Source organism: Xiphophorus hellerii, chromosome 17, assembly GCF_003331165.1.
Source record: "Xiphophorus hellerii strain 12219 chromosome 17, Xiphophorus_hellerii-4.1, whole genome shotgun sequence".
NCBI lineage: Eukaryota > Metazoa > Chordata > Actinopteri > Cyprinodontiformes > Poeciliidae > Xiphophorus > Xiphophorus hellerii.
In genome coordinates this window covers 20,471,929-20,494,301 of record NC_045688.1, presented here as the reverse complement: position 1 = coordinate 20,494,301, position 22,373 = coordinate 20,471,929, and the positions used below count along the sequence as shown (strand labels likewise).

At 42.9% G+C, this 22,373-nt stretch overlaps 2 protein-coding genes across 6 annotated transcripts in view; both read right to left on the bottom strand.

Moving 5' to 3' along the window:
• tmtc1 (transmembrane O-mannosyltransferase targeting cadherins 1) overlaps window positions 1–22,373 on the bottom strand; it is a 102,616-nt gene that overhangs the window by 21,880 nt on the left and 58,363 nt on the right. For all 5 annotated transcript variants that reach the window (XM_032590085.1, XM_032590084.1, XM_032590083.1 and 2 more), the window contains 5 exons: window positions 17,971–18,092; window positions 17,072–17,239; window positions 14,027–14,140; window positions 9,100–9,243; window positions 650–758 (listed from right to left, as the gene is read on the bottom strand). In XM_032590085.1, coding sequence (XP_032445976.1) covers window positions 650–758; window positions 9,100–9,243; window positions 14,027–14,140; window positions 17,072–17,239; window positions 17,971–18,092 — 657 coding nt within the window. The remainder of the gene's footprint in view (window positions 1–649; window positions 759–9,099; window positions 9,244–14,026; window positions 14,141–17,071; window positions 17,240–17,970; window positions 18,093–22,373) is intronic.
• LOC116737097 (general transcription factor II-I repeat domain-containing protein 2-like) lies at window positions 2,615–5,269 on the bottom strand. Its single transcript, XM_032590091.1, has 2 exons — window positions 3,053–5,269; window positions 2,615–2,692 (listed from the first exon to the last, which is right to left on the bottom strand). Exon 1 carries the CDS (start codon window positions 4,949–4,951, stop codon window positions 3,080–3,082), a length of 1,872 nt encoding a protein of 623 aa, XP_032445982.1. The 5' UTR covers window positions 4,952–5,269; the 3' UTR covers window positions 2,615–2,692; window positions 3,053–3,079.

Below are 22,373 nucleotides of genomic sequence, written 5' to 3'. Positions count from 1 at the left end.
GAAACCAAAGAACAAAACCTGTTTTCAGGCCCAAGCATTTTCTGAACAAATAGAAAGCTTTCTTACAAATAACTATAGTAAACTAATAATTTTAATCATCAATACGAAGTACAGTAGGACAAATTGTGACTCGCGTATTTCAACAGTGAAATACGCAACCTCTGACTGTGACGCCGCAGCCTGACTCCGCTCTCTAGTGGCTTTTTCTTCTGAAGCCTGTGGTGCAGGTGTGTTTTTTTCGAGAGAAGAACATAGTTATTGGTAGTTGCTGTCACTCTTTTTTCTTCTGGGCAAAAATATTTGCCAAAATTTGGCAAGCTGTATTACGTATATTTAAATACAGTAACATTATTGGCACGTTACGGTATAAAGAGAAGTAGCGTGGAGACTGTTTAGCCAATCAGGACGCAGAACACAATGCACTGTGAAAAAAAACTGCACAAAAAAATCCGCGAAGCAGCGAGGCCGTGAAAGGTGAGCCACGTTATAGCGAGGGTTCACTGTACATAATATTATATTCAATATAACTGAAATGAGCACAGGACCACCAACAATAATGTACATTCTAGTAGAACACAAGCCTAACAAATGTAAAATACATGCTTAGAAGCATACATACATAGAGGAAACTGTTTTCGGGATGTTTTACCTGCTCAGCATATAGAGATGCCAAACTGGAGTAAGCATCAGCAAAATGTGGACCATAGTGGATGGATTCTTTCAACAGTGTCTCAGCTTCTTTCTCCTTTCCTTGGGACCTTGAACACATCATCATCATCAGAACCGTGCATAACACTGCTGTTCTCTGTCTGCTCATTCACTTTGTTCTATTCTGGTCAAATTAAATGTAATTAGATGAGAAGAATGCAGTGACAAATGTGAGCCCACAAGGTAATCAGGCAGGGTTTATCTTTCTTTCCCTGATTTTTAACTTGGGAGTTTTTTCGGAAGCCACTGCAAACAATACTCACTTTAACATTGTTTATTTGTAATTACGCTTCATAAACAATATGAGAAACATGCAGCACATACATGAACACGTAGCTGTCCAAGTACTGCAGTGGAGGACTGATGATTTGGTTGGTGTGTTTTTTTCCACAGCATAGAGATTGGACCTTTCAGCTTCCATTATTAATGTCACTTTTGAGTAGAGCCAGAGCAGCTCCTATTCACCATGCTGTGCAACCTCCAAACAAACAAATCAGCGGTGAAGCTGTGTGTAAAGAGATTGTTGGTGTACAGAAACACAGAGAGGAGTCAGGACAGCCCCAGCAGCATGGGCAGGCATTGGGGGGGGCATTGCCCACCCACAGAATCAGCTGTGCCCACCCACAGAATCAGCTATTTTTGTTTTGTCTTTTTTTTTTTTTTACTTCGGTTTGGCCAATTTTCCCAATCTCCATTTGTCAGTCATACAATTCAACCAATCAGTGAAGGCAACAAAAATTTCAATATCCCAAAATAAAAACAAAAAAGAAAAAAAGGTTGCAATCAATATAATTACAAACAATGATTCCACAGATAATACAGACTGTAGGCAACCTTATTATAGTGAACAATAAATTCTTTACTTACTGAGCTGAATCATATGTGATCTGTTTGACAGTTTTAAGAAGGATTGATACTAAGAAATATCAGATCATTTTAGACCACGACAAAGTAGGCTACTTAATGATTTTAAAGGCGCTTTTAGTTTTGAGGTTTTTGAACACAATAAAATCAATACTGAACTTTTGCCTACAGCCTTAATTGCCTATTCTCATCTGATGAAGAAGACCCTTTCATTTGTATCATAAGGAGGTTGCAGGCCACCTCAAATTCAGAGTCCACATCAGGTGTCTTGGTGCGGTAAAGGAAGGTCTTCACTTTGCTAACATCCAAGAAAGTGGCTTGCACAAGATCCAGGGCATTGAGTGCTTCCATCAGGTCACAATTATGTTTCTATAACAATTTTTCATTTTCCCACAAACTGAGTCAATGCAACTATAATAAATCCTGCATAGTTCTGTTTCGTCATTACGATCTACAGATGTCTTGTTGTCCTCAACAACATAGTCGGCAAAGGAAGACATCTTCTCCTTGATGGCCTTGTTGTGACACTGTCGAACTGCGTTAGGATTGACTGGACTTCTGTCTCAATACAGGTGATTGAACTGCTGAGCTGGATACCTACAAGAAAATACCGACCCCTCTTATCGTTACTGCGCAGAAAAAACTATTTAAAGTGTAGAGTGCATGAAGAGACACTGTGAACATCACGAAGCAACAACTTCATCATAGCCCCGGTTTGGGTATGAAAGCACAAAGTACCCTCCCCACCTCTGTTCCCTTGCCCGCCCAATGGCGAGTCAGAATTTGAAGTAACAAAGGTTGCCATGGCGACTAGCAAGCATTGGTTACTCTGCTTTACATATGTGTGATTTATTTGCAATGTGGGCAAAGTGAAATGGGTCTGCTCTGCTCTGACTATTTGGTGAAGGTTTGGTGTTGAATGAATGACTGTGTCAGACTGGTAGCAGTGCTGGGAAAGCAGGAGAAGCTAATAGTACAGGTAATAGTACAACATACAGTATAACGTAATGCTGAAAGTGTGTACTCTCTACATGTTCTATATCAGGGGTGGCGAACAAGTTAGACACAAAGAGCCGAAATCTTTAACTGTGAAAGTCCAAGAGCCACACCACGCGCTGACCTGCCAAGACAGACACACACACATGCGCACACAAACACACATAATTAAAACCATATATTTTTCTAATAACACACTCCTCTTCTTACAACATAACCCTCAAGTGTCCACCCTCAACACACACATCAAATGCAGCTTAGCCAGAGGTAATACAGCAACTACCCTGGAGGTCAGACACCCCCCTCTCCACACACACACAGGCACTGCTCTCTCTATCCCTCGCTCTGACACACGCAACTAATGAACACACTTCAGATACATAGATAGGGCCTGTATAATGTAAATTGATCAATATTGAAATATTCACACAGGCATGTTTAGTCAGATGGTATTTTTTTCAAACTACATCACAGAGTTTCTTACCTTGCTGGAGGTGATGGGGTGATAATCTCAGTGGGATTTCTGGCATCTCTTGTTTCTAGTAATCCTCTGCAAATCAGGTTGGTATTCAGTTGTAGCCACTCGGAGCAGTTCCTTTACGTGAGTGTCAGTCAGAACGGACCGATGCTTGGACTTCACGTGTTTCAAGGTAGAAAACAGGGATTCGCAGACATATGTTGAGGAGAACATCGACAGCAGTTTGAGGGCGGCTCTTTTTACACACGGGTATTTTTCAGTTGGCACAACTCTCCAAAACGCAACAGGGCCTTCTTTCAAAAGAGATTTCAGTCTGTCATCCTCGCGTAGCTCAATCATCTCCAGTTCACTCGCTGCCTCATCAGTGACAAGCGGGGATTTGAGGCAGTCTGCCTCTGCATTAAAAGGGTCGATGAGAAGAGCGATCTGTGGTCTTTTCTGCTGCAGGTCCTCAAAACGCGAAGTAATGCTCCCGTACAGTTGCGCAAGCATTTTCACGTACTGACCCATATTCATTCTAATGCCAGCCTTCTGCTGGGCGCTGCGCAATGAAGGAAAATGGGACAGATTGCCATTTTGAATGTGCACTTTGAACAGCTTCACCTTGTTAACAAAGGAGAATACACTTTGTGTCAGATCAGGAAGAGTTTTTAATTTCCCCTGCAGGTCCAGGTTTAGTTTGTCCAAGTGTGAAAGCATGTCCACTAAGAAAGCCAAATCCATAAGCCATTTGGGGTCTGAGAGCTGAGGGTAACTTTTGTTCTTTTCTGCCATAAACAATTTTACTGGTTCCAAAAGCTCCAAAAAGCGTGAAACCACTTTACCTCTTGAGAGCCATCTTACAGCGCAGTGCAGTGGCAAGTCACCTGGCAAGTCTCCGTCTAGGTCAGCAATGAGATTTTTGAACTGTCGGTGAGTAAGGGCATGCGTGCGGATGTAGTTCACAATCTCCATCATAGGTTTCATGACGTGGTCTAAATTCAGTGTTTTAGACACGAGTTGCTCCCGGTGGATGATGCAGTGAAAATTCCAAAAATCGGGGAAGAGGTCATCACCCTTACAAAGGCCCACAAGGCCGTTCACAGAACCAATCATCGATGGCGCTCCATCCGTGGCTATTGCGGTGAGTTTTTCTAAAGACATATTCGCTGTTTTGAATACTTCCATCATTGCTTCTTTTACGTCAGTGCCGCGAGTTCTGTCTTTTAATGGGACAATATCGAGAAGCTCTTCTTTCACCACGCAGTCCTCAGAAATCATTCGTACAAATATTGCCAACTGTGGCTTGTCCTGTATGTCGCATGACTCGTCTAATGCTACACTAAAATAAGCACATGCGTTCAGGTCTGCATGTAGATCAGATTCAAGCGCATTATTTATGTCTGATATTCTGGTTTCAACTGTGTGTCGTGACATCTGGAGATCAGTGATGGAATCTTTGAGTTGTTTGTTATCTGGAGCCAAAATGTCAATTAAATCTACAAAACACTGTTTTAAAAACTCGCCTTCGTTGTATGGTTTTTTAGCACGGGCAATATTCCATGCCACTTTATAGGATGCAAGTGTCACAGCTTCTCCACGCTTGGTCAATTGCTGAAACATTTGAGACTGTCTTTTTACCTGGCTTTTCAATGTGCTCAATTTTTGCTTCCGTAGTTCAGTACCTTTGGGGAAATCCTTGTCAATATTAGCATGGAGTGTGCTAAAATGACGCTGAAGGTTTGAAGCCTTGTAATGTGATATCGTGGTATCGCATAATAAACAGAGCGATTTGCCATTCCGTTCAATAAAAAAGTAAGCATCTTCCCATTCTTCCAGAAATGTCCTGTGTTCATCGTCATATTTTCGTTTAGCTTTGCATTTTGCCATTTTTACAAAGAAGGCAAGTCTGCGGTCTGCATGCATATAAAATGTTTACCTAATTTCCCGGCATGAGACGTAATCCGCGCATATGATTGGCGGTCACTTACGTCTCTTACGTCTTACGTCTCATAAAAAAACACCCAATCTGTCAAATTAATTTATTAATTTTAAAATATTATTATTTGTTTTTAATAACCCCTGATGGATTTAAGTGTGTTTAAGATATAAAAAAAAAGAAGAAAAGAAACATGAAACGAGGAAAGAGCCACAGTATATAGAAAATATGGTAACAGGCAAAGAGCCGCATTCTTATTGGTCGAGAGCCGCATGCGGCTCGAGAGCCGCGTGTTCGCCACCCCTGTTCTATATAGTTGTACCCAACTGTAATGACAGTTGCTATGTCAGTTGGTAGTGGTTGCTATGACAACTATAATAAACAAGCCAGAATCTTAGAGCCACCTATCACAACACAACACAGAATAAGAGTCGCTAAATGTATTATTACTTATTGTTTTGAAGAAAAGTCTCTAGAGGAGTCTGAATAGTCAATAAACATAGCAACAAAGTGAATAAGTTGACAACAGTGTTTCTTTTGTCCTGGTCACACCCCCACCTGTCAGACAGACTGCTTTTGACGCTGTCAGTCAAAATGACCTACAACAAAAAGGTCTAGCAGAAGGGTCTCAAACAGACCCCCCTTCTGCTTTCTGTTTGAAAGAGAGCAGAAGGGTTACAAGTTTTGAGAACAAAGATATGAAGTCCTGCTTTCAAACTGAAAATGTAGTTTTCACTTTGAAAACTACATTTTCAAACTGACAAGTACTAAAAGTTTTGAGAACAAAATACATGAAATCTTGCTACCATACTGAAAATGTGTGCTCTCGACTTATGACAGTAAAATTAACCCATAAATATGATTTGATTCAGTAAGTTGAGAATTTATTGTTCACCATGATGATGAATACAATCTGTATTATCTGCGGAATCATTGCTTGTAATTATATTGATTTCAACCTTGTTTTTAATTATTTTCTTTATTTTGGGATTTTGAGATGGTTTTCCCCCTCAATACTGTAGGAGTGGTCACAGGACCACTTTTCAGCTTGAAGTCAAAAAGATGTTTGTTCTGAAAAAACAAACCCTCAAAAAATGGGATGCCCACCTTATACACCGTGTTCCAAATTATTATGCAAATTGGATTTAAGTGTCATACATTTTTTGTTGTGCTATTAAATTTATAGATGGTATTGTGTGTCAGGGCTCTTTGAATCTAATTTTAATATAATTAATTTCAGAGAGCTGGGTTGATTAGTTTGTCTGATGAGCTCAATTAAAGGAAATCTACTTAAGAAGGATGTTCCACATTATTAAGCAGGCCACAGGTTTCAAGCAATATGGGAAAGAGAAAAGATCTCTCTGCTGAGGAAAATCATCAGATAGTGTAGTGCCGTATGACAAGGTATGAAAACATTAGATATTTAACGAAAACTGAAGCGTTATCGTACTGTGAAGAGATTTGTGGCTGATTCAGAACAAAGATGGGTTTGTACAGATAAAGGCAGAATGAGGAAGGTTTCTGTTAGACAAATTCATGGGATTAAGAGAGCAGCTGTTAAAATGCCCTTACAAAGCAGCAAACAGTTATTTGAAGCTGCTGGTGCCTCTGGAACCTCAAGGTGGAGGATCCTCCAGAGGCTTGCGGTGCTTGAACCTACTATTGGGCCCCCTAACCAGAGCTCACAAGCAGAAACGGTGGCAGTGGGCCCAGACGTACATGAAGATTCATTTTCAAACAGACTTGTTCACTGATGACTGCTGTACAACCCTGGATGGTCCAGATGGATGCAGTAGTGGATTGGTGGTGGATGGTCACCACGTCCCAACACGACTGTGACGTCAGCAAGGAGGTGGTGGAGTCATGCTTTGGGCCGAAATCATGGAGAGAGAGAGAGAGAGAGAGCTGGTCGGCCCCTTCAGAGTCCCTGAAGGTGTGAAAATGACCTCAGCAAAGTAAATGGACTTTCTGACTGATCACTTTCTTTCATGTTCAAAAAGAAGAGCCAGACCTTCAGTAGCAAAATCATCTTCATGCATGACAATGCACCATCTCATGCTGCAAGGAATACCACTGTGTCATTGGCTGCTATGGGCATAAAAGGGGAGAAACTCATGGTGTGGTCACCATCCTCCTCTGACTTCTGACCTCAACCCTATTGAGAACCTTTGGAGTTTCCTCAAGCAGAAGATCTGAGGGTGGAATGCAGTTCATATCAAACCAGCAGCTCTGAGAAGGTTTTCTGACATCCTGCAAAGAAATTCAAGCAGAAACTTTCCATAAACTCACAAGTTCAATGGATGCAAGAATCCAATGTTAACATGTAACTCGGTCTGTTAAGATGTTTTGATTGAAATAGCTTTTGATTTTAGTACATATGACCACTTAATGCTGCACGTTCAAAGAATGACTGTTTGCAGTTCTTTATAATCCATAAAATGTTTAGAAAATCTGCTGTGCATAATAATTTGGAAAAGTGCATTTTGAGCTTTTTATTTTTGAAAAAAATACTGTTCTCATGGGGAGCTTTGTTGAGTAAAATTTGATTTATACTGTAATAGTTCATGACTTGAAAATTATACTGACCATCATTTACATTGACCATTTAAGAAAATCAGAGAAAATATCACTTGCATAATAATTTGGAACACGGTGTAATTTGTTCCTGCAGCCAGCCCTAGTTCTGTCTACTGTACAGTATATCTGCATGTCTCTTCTCCACCTGTATGCTTATACCCACTTCGCTTTTCACCACCATTTGCATAGACACGAGGCAGCAGCTTAGAGAAAGCCGTGTTATCGGACCAGTCAATTTAAGGATGAATATTCACCCCCCCCCCCCCCCCCCCCCCCCCCCCCCCCCCCCCCGAAAAATGACAAATGCAGACATCATAATCAATCAATGAAATCCCCCCGGAATACTTGGACCAAACTTCAAAATTGGACTTTATGCTGCTAGTATTTAGCATTCGTCAACAATGGCTATGAGTCTGTTTGGATTCATAGGCAGAAGTGAGAAAGTTGTGCAACATAAATAATCACCAGGCCGAAACACGGCGTGCTAAATGGTAAAACATAATTTAACAACATTTTGCGGCAGATAATTTGCCTCGAAGAATTATAATAAGTTATTGAAATCATTGGATGAATCTTGACTGCCCTATTGGCTGTTTTCTTTCCATTATGTGTCAATTTTTCCTCTGTCTTTACATTCTCTCGCCTTTGTAATAAAGTTTTGAATGGAAACTTGACTGTGCGCTGTCATGCAGCATAGCTGACTGAGTGCTATTAACTTAAGGAGCTTGTCAAGTGGTAATATTTCAAAACAGAACCGCATGAAGTGTATTTTGCATCTCACTCTCGACTCTGTTTGGACTGTTTGTCTTTCCCATTTTGGTATAGCCCCACCATCTTTATTAGTGTGTCAAGTGGCTCCACTTAAGAATGACTAATGGTGCTCTCTTCAGGATGGTTCCCAAGCTACAACACTGAAAGAAGGTCTGAGTGGACGATGTTAGTAAATCGACTGAAACTAATTTTAATCTAATAAACCAGTAATCAACAATTTATCGTAAGTGAATCAATTGTTTGCTTCCCTATTGACAAAATTTCTCACCCCTACATGTCACTGTGTGAGCTCTGAGCTGCTCTTTTAGCAGCAGGCAGTGGCATCCACAGTTTAAAACTGAGCACTTGTGGAGGTCTTTCACCCAACTGTAATGGGTCTGACATCATGCACTCTTTAGGGCACTGCATATGAACTATGTAAAGCTGTGCAATACTATTCATTGAATGTAAATTCAACTCAGTGCAGTTATAAGCACATGCTGGCAGAGTGGTGTGGGTCGGGGGTCACAAGGCATCTTGTCTTGTTGAGCTTGCAGTCAAATTTGCTGATGATGTTCCAAAATTAATATCACATCACAAAACCTGCTGATCCTATTAGCTGATCTTGAGATTCAAAATGGTATTGAAGTTGGAATAACAGCTCTAATGTGCTCAACAAAAATGCAGCATGCAAGACTTCCAAAATTAGTTTTTTCCAGACTTGTGGTTGTCCCACCCGAGGACCCGCCTCCACCTACCTCCCCCGGAGATGTTGTTTACTGTGATCTCTGTTGTGATTAAATCTTACTTGAGAAGATTTCCCAGGTTAAAAAGAGCCCGGTTATGATGAGGGTTGGTCTGCAGGGCTTTCCTGTAGTAACGCTCTGCCTCATCTGGGCTGCGAGTCAGAGTTCCCAGATTGTTCATGGCACTGGCGTGACGGGGGTATAACCTGTGAGCCAAGGAGTGAAGATTTGAGCTTAGACTTTTTCAAGGACAATTGCCTTTATCAGAAAATCCTGAACAAATCTTCCTCAAGAAATCTGAAAAACATTTAGGGGTGCCACTCTCTGTAGTGTATACAACAGTGGCTCATCAACAAAAAGACACAGGTGTAACAAAAGGTGGTCTATCTGAGGAGGAGGGGCCGGGGCTCCCCACTAGAGTGAGGACCTAGAGGTCTCCTGGTGAAACACTGTCTTCATTTTGGTTCCTTTTTTTTCTCCTTTTTGATTTGACATGGTATTTCAGTCAATTTGAGTCTAAAAAAACCACATATATAATGCATTGCAATACTAATAATTTATGTGGTGGCTTATACTCTTAAACAGATTTTCTTGACTATATAAACAAGTGATGATTAAAATCTACTTTATAAGAGAATAAACTTTATGGTGTATCACACACACAACAAGGTTTTGTTTTCCCAAACAGTAATTTATTGAAATAAGAAGGAACAGGAGACAAAAAAATGGTTCTTTTTCCAACACACTGCAAAGTTGTGTTCAGATCAGTCAGTAGTCTGTGATCCTACAGACTACTGACTGGTAGACTGTAGGATTCCTGAACAACCACAGGAATACTGCAAAGGTTGTTCAGGTTATGTAGAATGTTAGGCAGGATTGAAAAATTACACTGAAAGATTACTTTTGTAACTAAAGCTCCATTTGCTACCCTGCTGCTTCAAAAGCAGCAGAGATGAACAAGGTAGATAACAAGTGACACATAAAAGCTTTGAATTCAGCAAACACAGGACTTCTGTTTTAGCTTTGTACCTTACAATCTAACTTCATGTGGCCTCACATACATGTTAGTGAAATTGTTTTACTTTGCCAAGAATGTTCAGGCTCCAAGGAGATCAAAGGCTTAACACTATGTAACTTTAGATCAATCCAGCAGAGCTGTGCAGCGCAGTGGCTACAGTTTGTCATGCAAGGTTGGTTCAATGTTGTAAATGGCCTTGAGCAGAATTTATTTAGGGGCCCCTCTTCCTGTTAAGGACATCAGCACCACTAACAGTTTCAAAATAGATTTAGTGAAATCTGGGGCAGGAAGTATAGTTTAATTGGCCGAGCTTAGAAGCAGTCACTAATCAATGTAATTTACTGAGATGTATTTTTGAACAAAAATCAAACACAAAAATCATCCTCATAGCATCAGATTGTAGCAACAAAACAAATTAAAGCCGCACAGCGGCGTCATGCGGCCCTCGCAGCTCAGCGGCGTTCCGGCCTATTGGCCACCGTGGGGTTCCGGCACCGCCGCCCGCCAGCCACCGCAGAAACTGTCACGCATTTTCCCCGCCCGTCCACCAAGCGATACACATGAATGCGTTTGGCAGCGCTCCCCGACGACTCACAAAAAAACTGGTGCAGATCGGCTGATGTAGTGAGGAGATATACAGTACTTACCAAAAGTTTGGACACACTTTCTAATTGAATTCAATGAGAAGGTGTGACCTTGCATTTGGAAGTTATTGTACCTTGATGTTTCATGGCAAATAGTCAAAGTTTGACACTTAGCTACGCCCACATGCTTTGATGTACGAGAAATCCTTTGATAACTTTTTACCTTTGATCCCTCAAGAGTGTGCTGAGTGATTGTGAAGTCTGTATCTGAAAAACTGTAGGAGGAGTTCGATCAGATACGTCTATAAAAAAGAGAAAATGACGACTTTAATCCAAAATGGCCGACTTCCTGTTGGGTTTAGAGCATAGCTCCAAGAGACTTTTTTGTACGTCCTCACAAGATACACATGTGTACCAAGTTTCATAATTCTTCTAGGTTAAAGCATGGCTTGGGACTGATCATTTAAAGCAGTGGTCCCCAACCTTTTTAGTCGCACGGACCGGTCAGCCCTTCGCAATTTTGCTGCGGACCGGGGGGGTGCGCGCGTCGTAAGTATCGAGTCCGATGCTGTTGGGGGGGGGGGGTGCGCGCGCAGTACTCCGATGCTGTTTTGTTACTCATTCTGCTGCAAGTTGGCTCAATTTTGACGCGCATGACGTAACCGGTAAAATCCAGTTTAGGATTTTCAAAATAAAAGATCCGGAAGTAGTTCATTATTTCTTGCGCGGCCCGGTACCAATTGGTCCGTGGACCTGTACCGGTCTGCGGCCCGGTGGTTGGGGACCACTGATTTAAAGTATTCTAGGGGGCACTATAGAGAAATGAGGCCACGCCCACCAAAGTTTGTTATGGATTCCTATCGGCAGGTGGATAAGGATGCATCCTAGTGAGTTTGGAGCAGCTCGACCCAAACCTGTGGAATTCAGAGCCAAACGTATGACAACGGCGTTACAGGTCACTTTGCAATGCCGCCACGCCCACCTGCTCCATTGAAGCCGGTCAGGGTTGGAATCCACAACACACCAACATGTCTTCTGTCTCTGGACACAGTTTCATGTTGATTAGGTCAAAAGGGTAAGATAGTGACCGTTCACAGTAAAGCATGACACTTCCTGTTCTCCGGGGGCGTGGCCTAAGTGATGTCATCATTTGACCATTGGGTATTGTAGGACACCCAATGATAATCAATCACTGAAAGTTTGGTGTCTCTGTGAGTTTTTGTGTAGGAGATACAACAGTTTATTTTTTCCTGCCGAGTAGGTGAACTTTGACCCCTGGTAACGCCCCTTCAGCATGCTCAAAAACTCACCATTTTGATAACTTTTAATCAGCCATGCCTTATGAACAGACTGACCAAGTTTGAAGCCGATCAATCGAAATCCCTAGGAGGAGTTCGATCAAATACGAAGGCTGTAAATGTCAAAAATGGGGTCAAAATTGAAACGTCAATCCAAAATGGCCGACTTCCTGTGATACTTGCACTATGACATTAATTGTAATTTCTGAGCATCTTGGGAAGCTCTACAAGTGTACCAAATTTCATGTCTCTACAATGAAGTAAGGGAATAAATAGCAGAGGGTCTTTTGAAAGTTGCTAGGTGGCACCGTTGAGTCGTTTCTTTTGCGATTTTTGCGACGACCATAAAATACGAAATTTTTAAACAGGTTTGACGTGTCCGCCAAGTTTGGTGAGTTTTTGAATATGATATAGCCCCCAAAAAGGCCCCCAAAGAGGGGGGCAGAATCATAAGAATAAGAAACAGTATGAAAACAATAGGCCTTCGCAGCGCTTTGCTGCTCGGGCCTAAATATGAAGAATCTTACACTTAAATGTTAAACAATTTAAAATATTTAATCCCTGATAAAAGCATTAAATGAAATTTAACAGCAATGTCATTCTCTGTAAACAAATGTTAAAATTCTAGCTCTTTGGTCTGTGTTCAAATGTTTGCATTTATGGGGTCCCCTGCAGGTCTGGGGGGGCCTTTAGCGGTCGCTGAGTTCATTTATGCTTTAGGACGGCTCTAAATGTGACCAGCACTACCTAATGTTTCTAGATTCACTGGCTGATCCACTTGCTTTACTAGGATACATAAAACAAAATTCATTATTTTAAGTGTACTTTTTGTTTGTTGTTTTTAAGACTCTTTAGTTGTGTTTAAATATTGTCAATGTAATATTTTTACATTTCCTGTCAACATTTTTTAATATAAAAACACAGTGGGCCACTGGTGGACCACCTGAGCGCCCCAACCACCAGGCTTAACAAGTTTTCTGTGCGCTTTATGGTAACAACATTCTAACTATGAAGATTGTTTTTTGCACTTTTACAAATTAACCTTGCCAGCTCCTTAAATTTTTTAATTTAAATGTTAAACAATTTAAAATATTTTAATTTATATATACTGAAATCACTAAATCTAATTTAACAGCATTGTCATTCGCAATGAACAAATGTTACAATTCCAGTTGTATGGCCTGTGTTAAAATGTTAGTAATCAGCTACTTAGTTCATTTATGCTTTGCATTGTCTGTATATGTAAACAGCATTACATGATGTTTTAAGACCCACTTGCTGAAAACTTAAATAGGATTTAACAAACATGAAAAAAAAGTGTTATTTTAATTTTATTTCTTTGTTGTTTTTAAGACACTAAGTATTGTCAACAAGGTCTTCCAGTTACATCTGTTTCCTGTCACCAGGCTTAGAAAGTTAGCAAATTAAACTGCTAAAGTAAACCATGGTTCTCATAACCAGGGTTTCTGAAGGAAAATGAGAACCCAGCATATCATTTAAATTAATGACTGCTGTGAAAAAAGCATTTGTTGCTCAGCAGAAATGTATAATTTTTGCTGAATTGAAAAGCAGGGGGAAAAAAGAAACAGAAATAGTGAGCATCCAAACTGATGATGACAAATTAATTGATGTTCTTCTCATTTAGTGTGAAATGTTTAGCTGTGAAAGTTCCTAACTAATAAGAGTGTTCAAGGATACATGTGACATGTGATGTGCTACGAGTTTGTGCCACCACATGCTATTGGCAGAACCAACTCAAAAAATAAATAAAAATAGTTCAGTACAGTGGACAATAGACCCTACTCAACACAAACTTTGGCAAAAATGTGGAGTCACTACTTTTAGAATCTGTTAACCTTTGGTTTTACAATTGTAATGAAATAAATAATTACAATGATGGTATGAAGCTACGTATATAGAAGTTTAAAAACTTTGCCTTTGCTGAAAGTATTGCTGAAAGACATTGAAAAAGACATTGCTCAGGTTTGTTGCTACATAACATCTAAATTAACAAAGAATTCAGTTTGATTTATACAAAATAGCCTACATTCTAGCTTAACGGAATATTTCAGTTCACACAGAGTCCCACCTGAGGGCTTTGTTGTAGTGGTAAATAGCTTCTTCATGTCGAGCGCTGTCTTTCAGAAAGTTGGCGTAGTTGTAGTGGACTTTGGCATTGTGAGGCAGAGTCTTCAAACCAGAGCTGAAATGGCAGAAGAAAGATTTATAAAAAGAATCCTTCAAAAAAAGATTAACGATCTGTCTTTTACGTGAGTATGATTGTTTTGTGAAATAGTGATGCTTTAAACAACAATAATGCTGAACAATCTACGTGTGATCGGTATCCCCGACGGATCAACAACGGATTTTATGGGTGCTTTGCTGCAGAACTTAATTTGCCTGGACAGCCAACAGGACAGCTGGACCGAGGCCATCGAATCCTCCCTGTCAGACCCGCAGACTGCATGTAAACAACCTTTTATGTGCTGTGACGTGAGCTCAAAGTGCAATACTACAGTTAGCTTACCAAAAGATTGTGTTTAAAAATAATAATGGAAAAACGGCTAAAGGCCAGGTCACTACAAAGAAAGCCTGCAGACACCGGTGGAAGGTTTCTCAGGGTGAGTTCCAGAACTCTGGTTTTTGAACACTGTTATATTACTATACATAGTATGCCACAAATTAGAATAGAATAGAATTCAACTTTATTGTCATTGCACTGTCACAAGTACAAGCAACGAGATGTAGCATGCAATTCTAAGTCTGCGGCTGTGGTGAATACAATATGAAAGTGACGAGGTGGTGGACAGAGCTGACCCCACACTGAATAACTGCATCTTAACACCTAATGTAAAATTTGTTATGTTGGGCTATCTACTGGCTGAACAAAAATGTTTATTTTTGCTAGTGCAACTCAAGTCTATTTTTCTTTTATTGTGCTTGTAATTTACAAATAGCCCTAAAATGTTACTAGTGCACACAACACTTGTAATAAAGAACTTTTTTAATTTCCATGTGTTTTCTATCACTGGAGGGCTTAGAATGTATCCTTTCAAAGCCTGTAAATAACTCAAAACCACCAGAGCATACTTGTTTATGGTTTTATTGTGGCCATTCACATTTAAAAACAGCACCACCCTTCAGATTAGGAGGAACAAAGACTAATATTTTCATTTCAGGCTATAGATATTAAGATGTTGTGTTATTGAAGGCAATTTTAAGTTAAGTGATCCATGAGTGTTTATTAAATGGGGCAAGTGGTCCTTGACTTGAAAAGGTTTGAGAAATACTGCAAAGAAAAAATATTTTACTTAGCAAATGACATCTCTAAATAGTAATTACTTAGAGCAAATTACTTCATAGGTAGTTAGTTAAGTGGCTATGAACTAATGTATAGTAGATTTCTAAAGTCTAGCCCAGCTCTCAGTGATGGACATTTTCAGCGCATTTTTAAAGTTAGATGGAAGTAGACAAAGTGTAAGTTGGATGGGGAAAACCCATTACTGTTGGGCGACATACATTCAGTCTAACTGTGCAGCTTTATATGCTTCATGCAATTTTATTTTTTCTCATATTTTTTCTTTGTAAAACGTTGAATATAGTCAACGTATATTCATGTATAATATAATATGTATAATATACATGAATTTTGTCATGTAAACTAGAATATGAGGACACACCCACAAGGCCTGAAAAAAGGATTAGTTGTTAAATAATCCATTTATTCCTATAATCATTTTCATGTTTTCATTTGGTATTTTTCGTTGTTCCTTATTTTTTAATCTTTGATACTTTGTTTTTTAGTTTTTATACTTGCTGTAACATCAATTGCCCAATTTGGGATATGAATAAATCTGAAATCTGACTGAATGAGAGCTTGTACATAAAAAAGACTGAATATAGAATACACACTCTATATACGTAAATGTCATGTAATATATGAATATTCGGCGAAAAGGGTAACAATACGGCAACCAGTGATGGCATAGTTACTTTGAAAAAGTAACTTAGATTACTGATTACTTGATTTGGAAAGTAACTAGGTTACATTAAAAGTAACTTTTTTAGTTACTTTCCGCAACAACGCTCTTCCACCAGTGAAAATTACATTGATCTTTGCCAATGTGGAAGTTATCTTATAATGGTAACATCAACAATGTGTCTCCATTTATAAGGTTGAACTGAAGGGGAGGTTGTTTAATGCTTACAGTACAAAATAAAACTTTAGTAATTTGTGTGTGTTTTTGTGTGGTCCATTATTGTCTGGAAAACTTTAAGTAGGATTTTAGACCCCCCACCCCACCCCAGCCTCCAGGTTCTGCGTTACGGCCCTGCGTTTGGCGTCAGCACAGCACACAGAGCTCCTCCTGCGGCTCCACAATTCAGATGGCTGCTGCACAGATTTGTGACATTTATCTTAATATTAATAATTATAATGCTGTTTAGTTGCACAACTTTACGGACTCGTTCATTCGTGGCTGTTTTATTGCACTGTTCATATTAGTCTCGATGTTTGCAGCTTTTCTGGAGCCCAACGTGAAGCTCGATGTCATTCACAGATAATATATTAACTTGACATTAACAAAGACACAGCGGGACGGATTATCCGGGAAATGATGGACAAGGAGAGTCTGACTAAAACTAACTGGATGTCAGACAAATTCTGGGGTTTTTGTCTGTTTATTTCCAGGCTCAAAAACTGCAACTTGCGACTCATTAAACATGAAAGCGACTTTAGAAAAAAAAAAGCTCAAAGCTGCTTATTATAATCGGACTTGGCGAGCGAAACTCAAAATAGTTCCTGTTTTTCAAGCAACAAAATGCACATCTCCCTCTTCCCTCCATTGTTTACGTTTCTGTCGCTGCTGATAACTGTCGCATAGAAACGGCGGTTACTCCCCAAGACGCGTAGAGGAAATAAAATTTAATTACAAAAGAAAATAGTAACACACAGTAACTCAAAGTGGTTTCGATAAGTAACTGTAGTCTGACTACTGGATTTGAAATAGCAACGCGTTAGATTACTCGTTACTGAAAAATGTGGCCCAACGTCAGTGACTGACGGCAATAGAACCATTTTTGTGTGTAGAAACTGTACCTATTATAAATCACAGAAAAGGAGAGACACACTCACCGAAAGAGGGCTTCCCTGGAGAGCCAGACAGTGTTCTGTTGGACGGTTTTCCAGGAGAAGAGCAGGATCAGCAGCAACATGCAGACACTGAGGAGTGTGGTGCCCCAGCGGCCTGCAACTGAAAAGAGTCGGCCTAGACCAGCAGCCACAAGAATACAATACCCCATACTGCAGAAGAAAAAGACAGAAGAAACAAGGAGTCAGGTAAGTTTCAGGATAACATTGTGTAACATAGGTTGCTATGATTGAAGATATTAGTTGGCTTACAAAAGAAACTCTTCAAAATAAGTTTTGAAAACTGCTGACTATACTGAAGACACAGCAACATTTCAGGGGGCTTTGCATGTCAATCAACCTGTTCCAGTTATCCCTGAATTGAGCAATGGTAGCTTTCTGGGATGAGCTGATAATGCTGTGTTTAGTTGGTAATAATTTTTAATGCTTTTTGGCAAATCATCTCTTTCAAAATTTTAGATGTGTCCCTGGTTCAAAGCACCTCAATTAAATGCCTGAATTATCTCCTCAGTGCAGTCAAGTTCTCCAAAGTCCTGCTAATGATCTGAATATTTGACTCTAGTATGTTCATTTTACATCTTCATTTATATTATTTTATAAACAGATCAGGGAAGAGCTTGTTTTTGTACACACTGTTTAGGGCTCCGTACCTTTATATCAGATATTCTGATATAAAGAAACGGTACCATCATAACCACGACCCTTCATGGTCATGGAGGGCTGTGTTGTCTCAGATCAAGACAGCCCTCCACTTCCCTCCACCTCTGTCAGCAGCAGTAATATAAATTATATTAGATCAATTTATATATATTTGTTTCTGATAGACACAAAAGGACAGTTATAAAAGTTCTGCACCGTCTCTCACCCAGATATAACACACTCACCTGGGCATGTAGAGAACTCTCTCAGCCACAACAAATCCCACTCTGAAGAAAAGATTACTGGCAGGAATGAAGGGAAATACAAGAAAAAAAATTCCTACCAACACCTCCTTTTTCTCCTGCCTCTGTAGGTGAAATAAAAGAGGACAATCAGAGCAAAAACACGATCAACATAAGTAGAACAGCACTCACTTGTGAGGAAAATGTAATAGAGTTTCAAAACCCCATTCAGTCAACATCATTTATTTATTAGGTTTATTTGACAGGGACAGACAAACTAAATAAAACAACAGTCCCATGCTTGTATTATGGTGCTTACTGTAAGCTAATTTGGAGCACTTGTCCTACTTCCACATATGGGTTTTAAATAGTATATCTAAAAACTATTAGTAAATTAAATGATTATAGTCATGGTCATTATGTCCTTATGAAAAATCCAAAAATTATTTAAGAAATTATTTTACTTCCATTATGGAGTCAGAACCATTAAGCTAGCAGGAGCATTCCTTCAGTTGATGGTGTGCCTAGTGTTAGTTCTCCTGTTTCATTCATTTTGCCTATCTGCACATTTTGGAAACATTTTTTCTTTATATGTCCAGTCTGCACAGATACAACAACCAGCAGTTCTAGTTAAAACTGTGAAGAACACTTTAGCTTTTGTTTCAGTGCTTTAATACTCAGAAGTCAATTGAAAGCTTGGTAGTAGTTCCAATATTTAACATTTTCCTTTAACCTCTTAACAGTCACCCCCAAAATACTTACATTTAAGTCACTAGGTCCATAAGGACAGTGGTGTCTTTATGACAGTTGAGGGGTTGTAAGATAAGGAAAACTTAAATATTTTTACATTTTTCTCAGTAGCTTGGGTGCATTTCTCAGAACATAATTTAAATTCTCCTACTTGTGCAAATTTCAAATCATTGTGTCACATGTGTACATAAAAAAACAGTTTCTCATTCCATTGAGCAAGTTCCAAATGCTTTTGTACATCATACAAGTGATTATGGATGCCTCTCTGATTTTTCCTATATTTTCAGTTGCTTTAATCATGTTGTTCAAAATGCATTGAACTGCTCCTTTTTGAATTGTCTTGACCTCCACAACATTTAAGCATAAGTCCATCATTTAAGTGTTAACATGCAAAGGGCTTGAACAAGTTGTCATAATGTCAATAGTATTTTTATACCTTTCTATTAGATATTTTTTCTAAATCTGTCCTGAATTGATAAATTGCTCCCAAGTAAATCTTGAATTTTTCTAACAAATAATGTGTGAAGCAATAGCTCAACCAACGTTCAACCAGTTTTCTGAAATAGATTGGAAGTGCATCTCACGAACCATCTGTTGGCAAGCATATGGTGTATTTAGCCAGAGCATGACACAATGTTAAAAATCCTACAGTAAAGGGCAAGATCATGAATAGGGTCAACAGCCAGAGAGAAGAAAAGGAAGAGGAGTGAAGCTGTGACAGAGGAGATAGAAGGCAAAACAGAATAATGTCATGAAGTGGTGCGGGTGAGGTGGTGAGGCAGAGGCAGCGGACCCAGGAATGATGAATAATGAATTTAATAAAGAATGTCCAGAATAACACAGTCCAAAATAACGGGCAGCACGGCCGAGCGGAAACCAGGGCTCGACACCGGTAGCAACCGTAAAAAGGAATGGACACGGAACAACACGAACGCACATTAGACGAGGACCCGACAAGGAACAAAGAACACAGGTGGAGTTAAATACACGGGAGGGTAATCACAGAGACGAGACACACCTGGGAACAATCAAGGGGAGGACAGGACAACGAAGAGACGCAAGGACACAAAAAACTCTAAATGAACACAGAAAACACAGATCCTGACAGTACCCCCACCTCAAGGGCGGCTACCAGACGCCCAAAAAAAAAAAACCACAACAAGGGTGGGCAGAGGGGCGCCGGATGGGGGGCCAGAGTCCAGAAAAAACAAAAACACAACAAGGGTGGGCGGAGGGGCGCTGGACGGGGGGCCAGAGTCCAGAAAAACAAAAAACAACCCACCATCGTGGGCGGAAACACAAGAGGGGCCAAGAGTCCAAAAACAAACAAAAAACTACCCACAGGGTGGGCGGAGGCAAAGGAGGCAGGAACCACGGAGGTGGTCCGGCGGTCGACCGCGGCGCTGGAGGCGGGAACCACAGAGGCGGTCCGGCGGCCGTCCGCGGCGCTGGAGGCGGGAACCACGGAGGCGGTCCGGCGGTCGACCGCGGCGCTGGAGGCGGGAACCACGGAGGCGGTCCGGCGGCCGACCGCGGCGCTGGAGGCGGGAACCACGGAGGCGGTCCGGCGGCCGTCCGCGGCGCTGGAGGCGGGAACCTCGGAGGCGGTCCGGCGGCCGTCCGCGGCGCTGGAGGCGGGAACCACGGAGGCGGGAACCACGGAGGCGGTCCGGCGGCCGTCCGCGGCGCTGGAGGCGGGAACCACGGAGGCGGTCCGGCGGCCGTCCGCGGCGCTGGAGGCGGGAACCACGGAGGCGGTCCGGCGGCCGTCCGCGGCGCTGGAGGCGGGAACCACGGAGGCGGTCCGGCGGCCGTCCGCGGCGCAGGAGGTGGCGATGAGTCCCGGGGACCGCCCACAGACGGCGACGACGAGCCCCCCGAGGCAGGGTCTCTGGTGGAGCACAGGGGGTCTCGGTCGGAACGCTGGGGGTCTCGGTCTCGGGTGGAACGCAGGGAGTCTCGGTCTCGGGTGGAACGCAGGGAGTCTCGGTCTCGGGTGGAACGCAGGGAGTCTCGGTCTCGGGTGGAACGCAGGGAGTCTCGGTCTCGGGTGGAACGCAGGGAGTCTCGGTCTCGGGTGGAACGCAGGGAGTCTCGGTCTCAGGAGGAACGCAGGAGGTCAGGGTCTCAGGAGGAACGCAGGAGGTCAGGGTCTCAGGAGGAACGCAGGAGGTCAGGGTCTCAGGAGGAACGCAGGAGGTCAGGGTCTCAGGAGGAACGCAGGAGGTCAGGGTCTCAGGAGGAACGCAGAAGGTCAGGGTCTCAGGAGGAACGCAGAAGGTCAGGGTCTCGGTAGGAACACTGGGAGTCTCGGAAGGAACACTGGGAGTCTCGGAAGGAACACTGGGAGTCTCGGAAGGAACACTGGGAGTCTCGGAAGGAACACTGGGAGTCTCGGAAGGTGCGCCGGCTGGAACGCCGGCTGATTCAGCCTCGGGTGCGCCGGCTGGAACGCCGGCTGATTCGGCCTCGGGTGCGCCGGCTGGAACGCCGGCTGATTCGGCCTCGGGTGCGCCGGCTGGAACGCCGGCTGATTCGGCCTCGGGTGCGCCGGCTGGAACGCCGGCTGACTCGGCCTCGGGTGCGCCGGCTGGAACGCCGGCTGACTCGGCCTCGGGTGCGCCGGAGCGAAGCCTTGGAACCGGCCGCGTAGGCGAGCCGCAGCGAAGCCTTGGAACCGGCCGCGGAGGCGAGCCGCAGCGAAGCCTTGGAACCGGCCGCGGAGGCGAGCCGAAGCGAAGCCTTGGAACCGGCCGCGGGGGCGAGCCGCAGCGAAGCCTTGGAACCGGCCGCGGGGGCGAGCCGCAGCGAAGCCTTGGAACCGGCCGCGGGGGCGAGCCGCAGCGAAGCCTTGGAACCGGCCGCGGGGGCGAGCCGCAGCGAAGCCTTGGAACCGGCCGCGGGGGCGAGCCGCAGCGAAGCCTTGGAACCGGCTGCGGGGGTGACAGCTCCGGAAGGCGACGAGGGGCCGGGTCCACCGGCGGCTCACGTCGCTGTCTCCGGGCTGACCGTGGAGGTGGCGGCTCCGGAAAGCGACGAGGGGCCGGGTCTGCCGGCGGCTCACGTCGCTGTCTCCGGGCTGACCGTGGAGGTGACAGCTCCGGAAGGCGACGAGGGGCCGGCTCCACCGGCGGCTCACGTCGCTGGCTTCCCGGACGAAGGAATCGGCGGGGGCCATATCCGGGGGGTGCTAACACCAGCCTTGTTCCCCGGAAAAGCTCCCGCTGCAGGTCGGCGAGAGCCTCCGCCAGCTCCCTGTCCTCCCTGCCGGACCTCCGCCACGGGCCGCTCTGCCCTTTAGGGGGAAACCCCACTCCTGCTGGGTCCATAATTGGGCAGCCTCACCGTTCGGTTTGGTCGGGTCCTTCTGTCATGAAGTGGTGCGGGTGAGGTGGTGAGGCAGAGGCAGCGGACCCAGGAATGATGAATAATGAATTTAATAAAGAATGTCCAGAATAACACAGTCCAAAATAACGGGCAGCACGGCCGAGCGGAAACCAGGGCTCGACACCGGTAGCAACCGTAAAAAGGAATGGACACGGAACAACACGAACGCACATTAGACGAGGACCCGACAAGGAACAAAGAACACAGGTGGAGTTAAATACACGGGAGGGTAATCACAGAGACGAGACACACCTGGGAACAATCAAGGG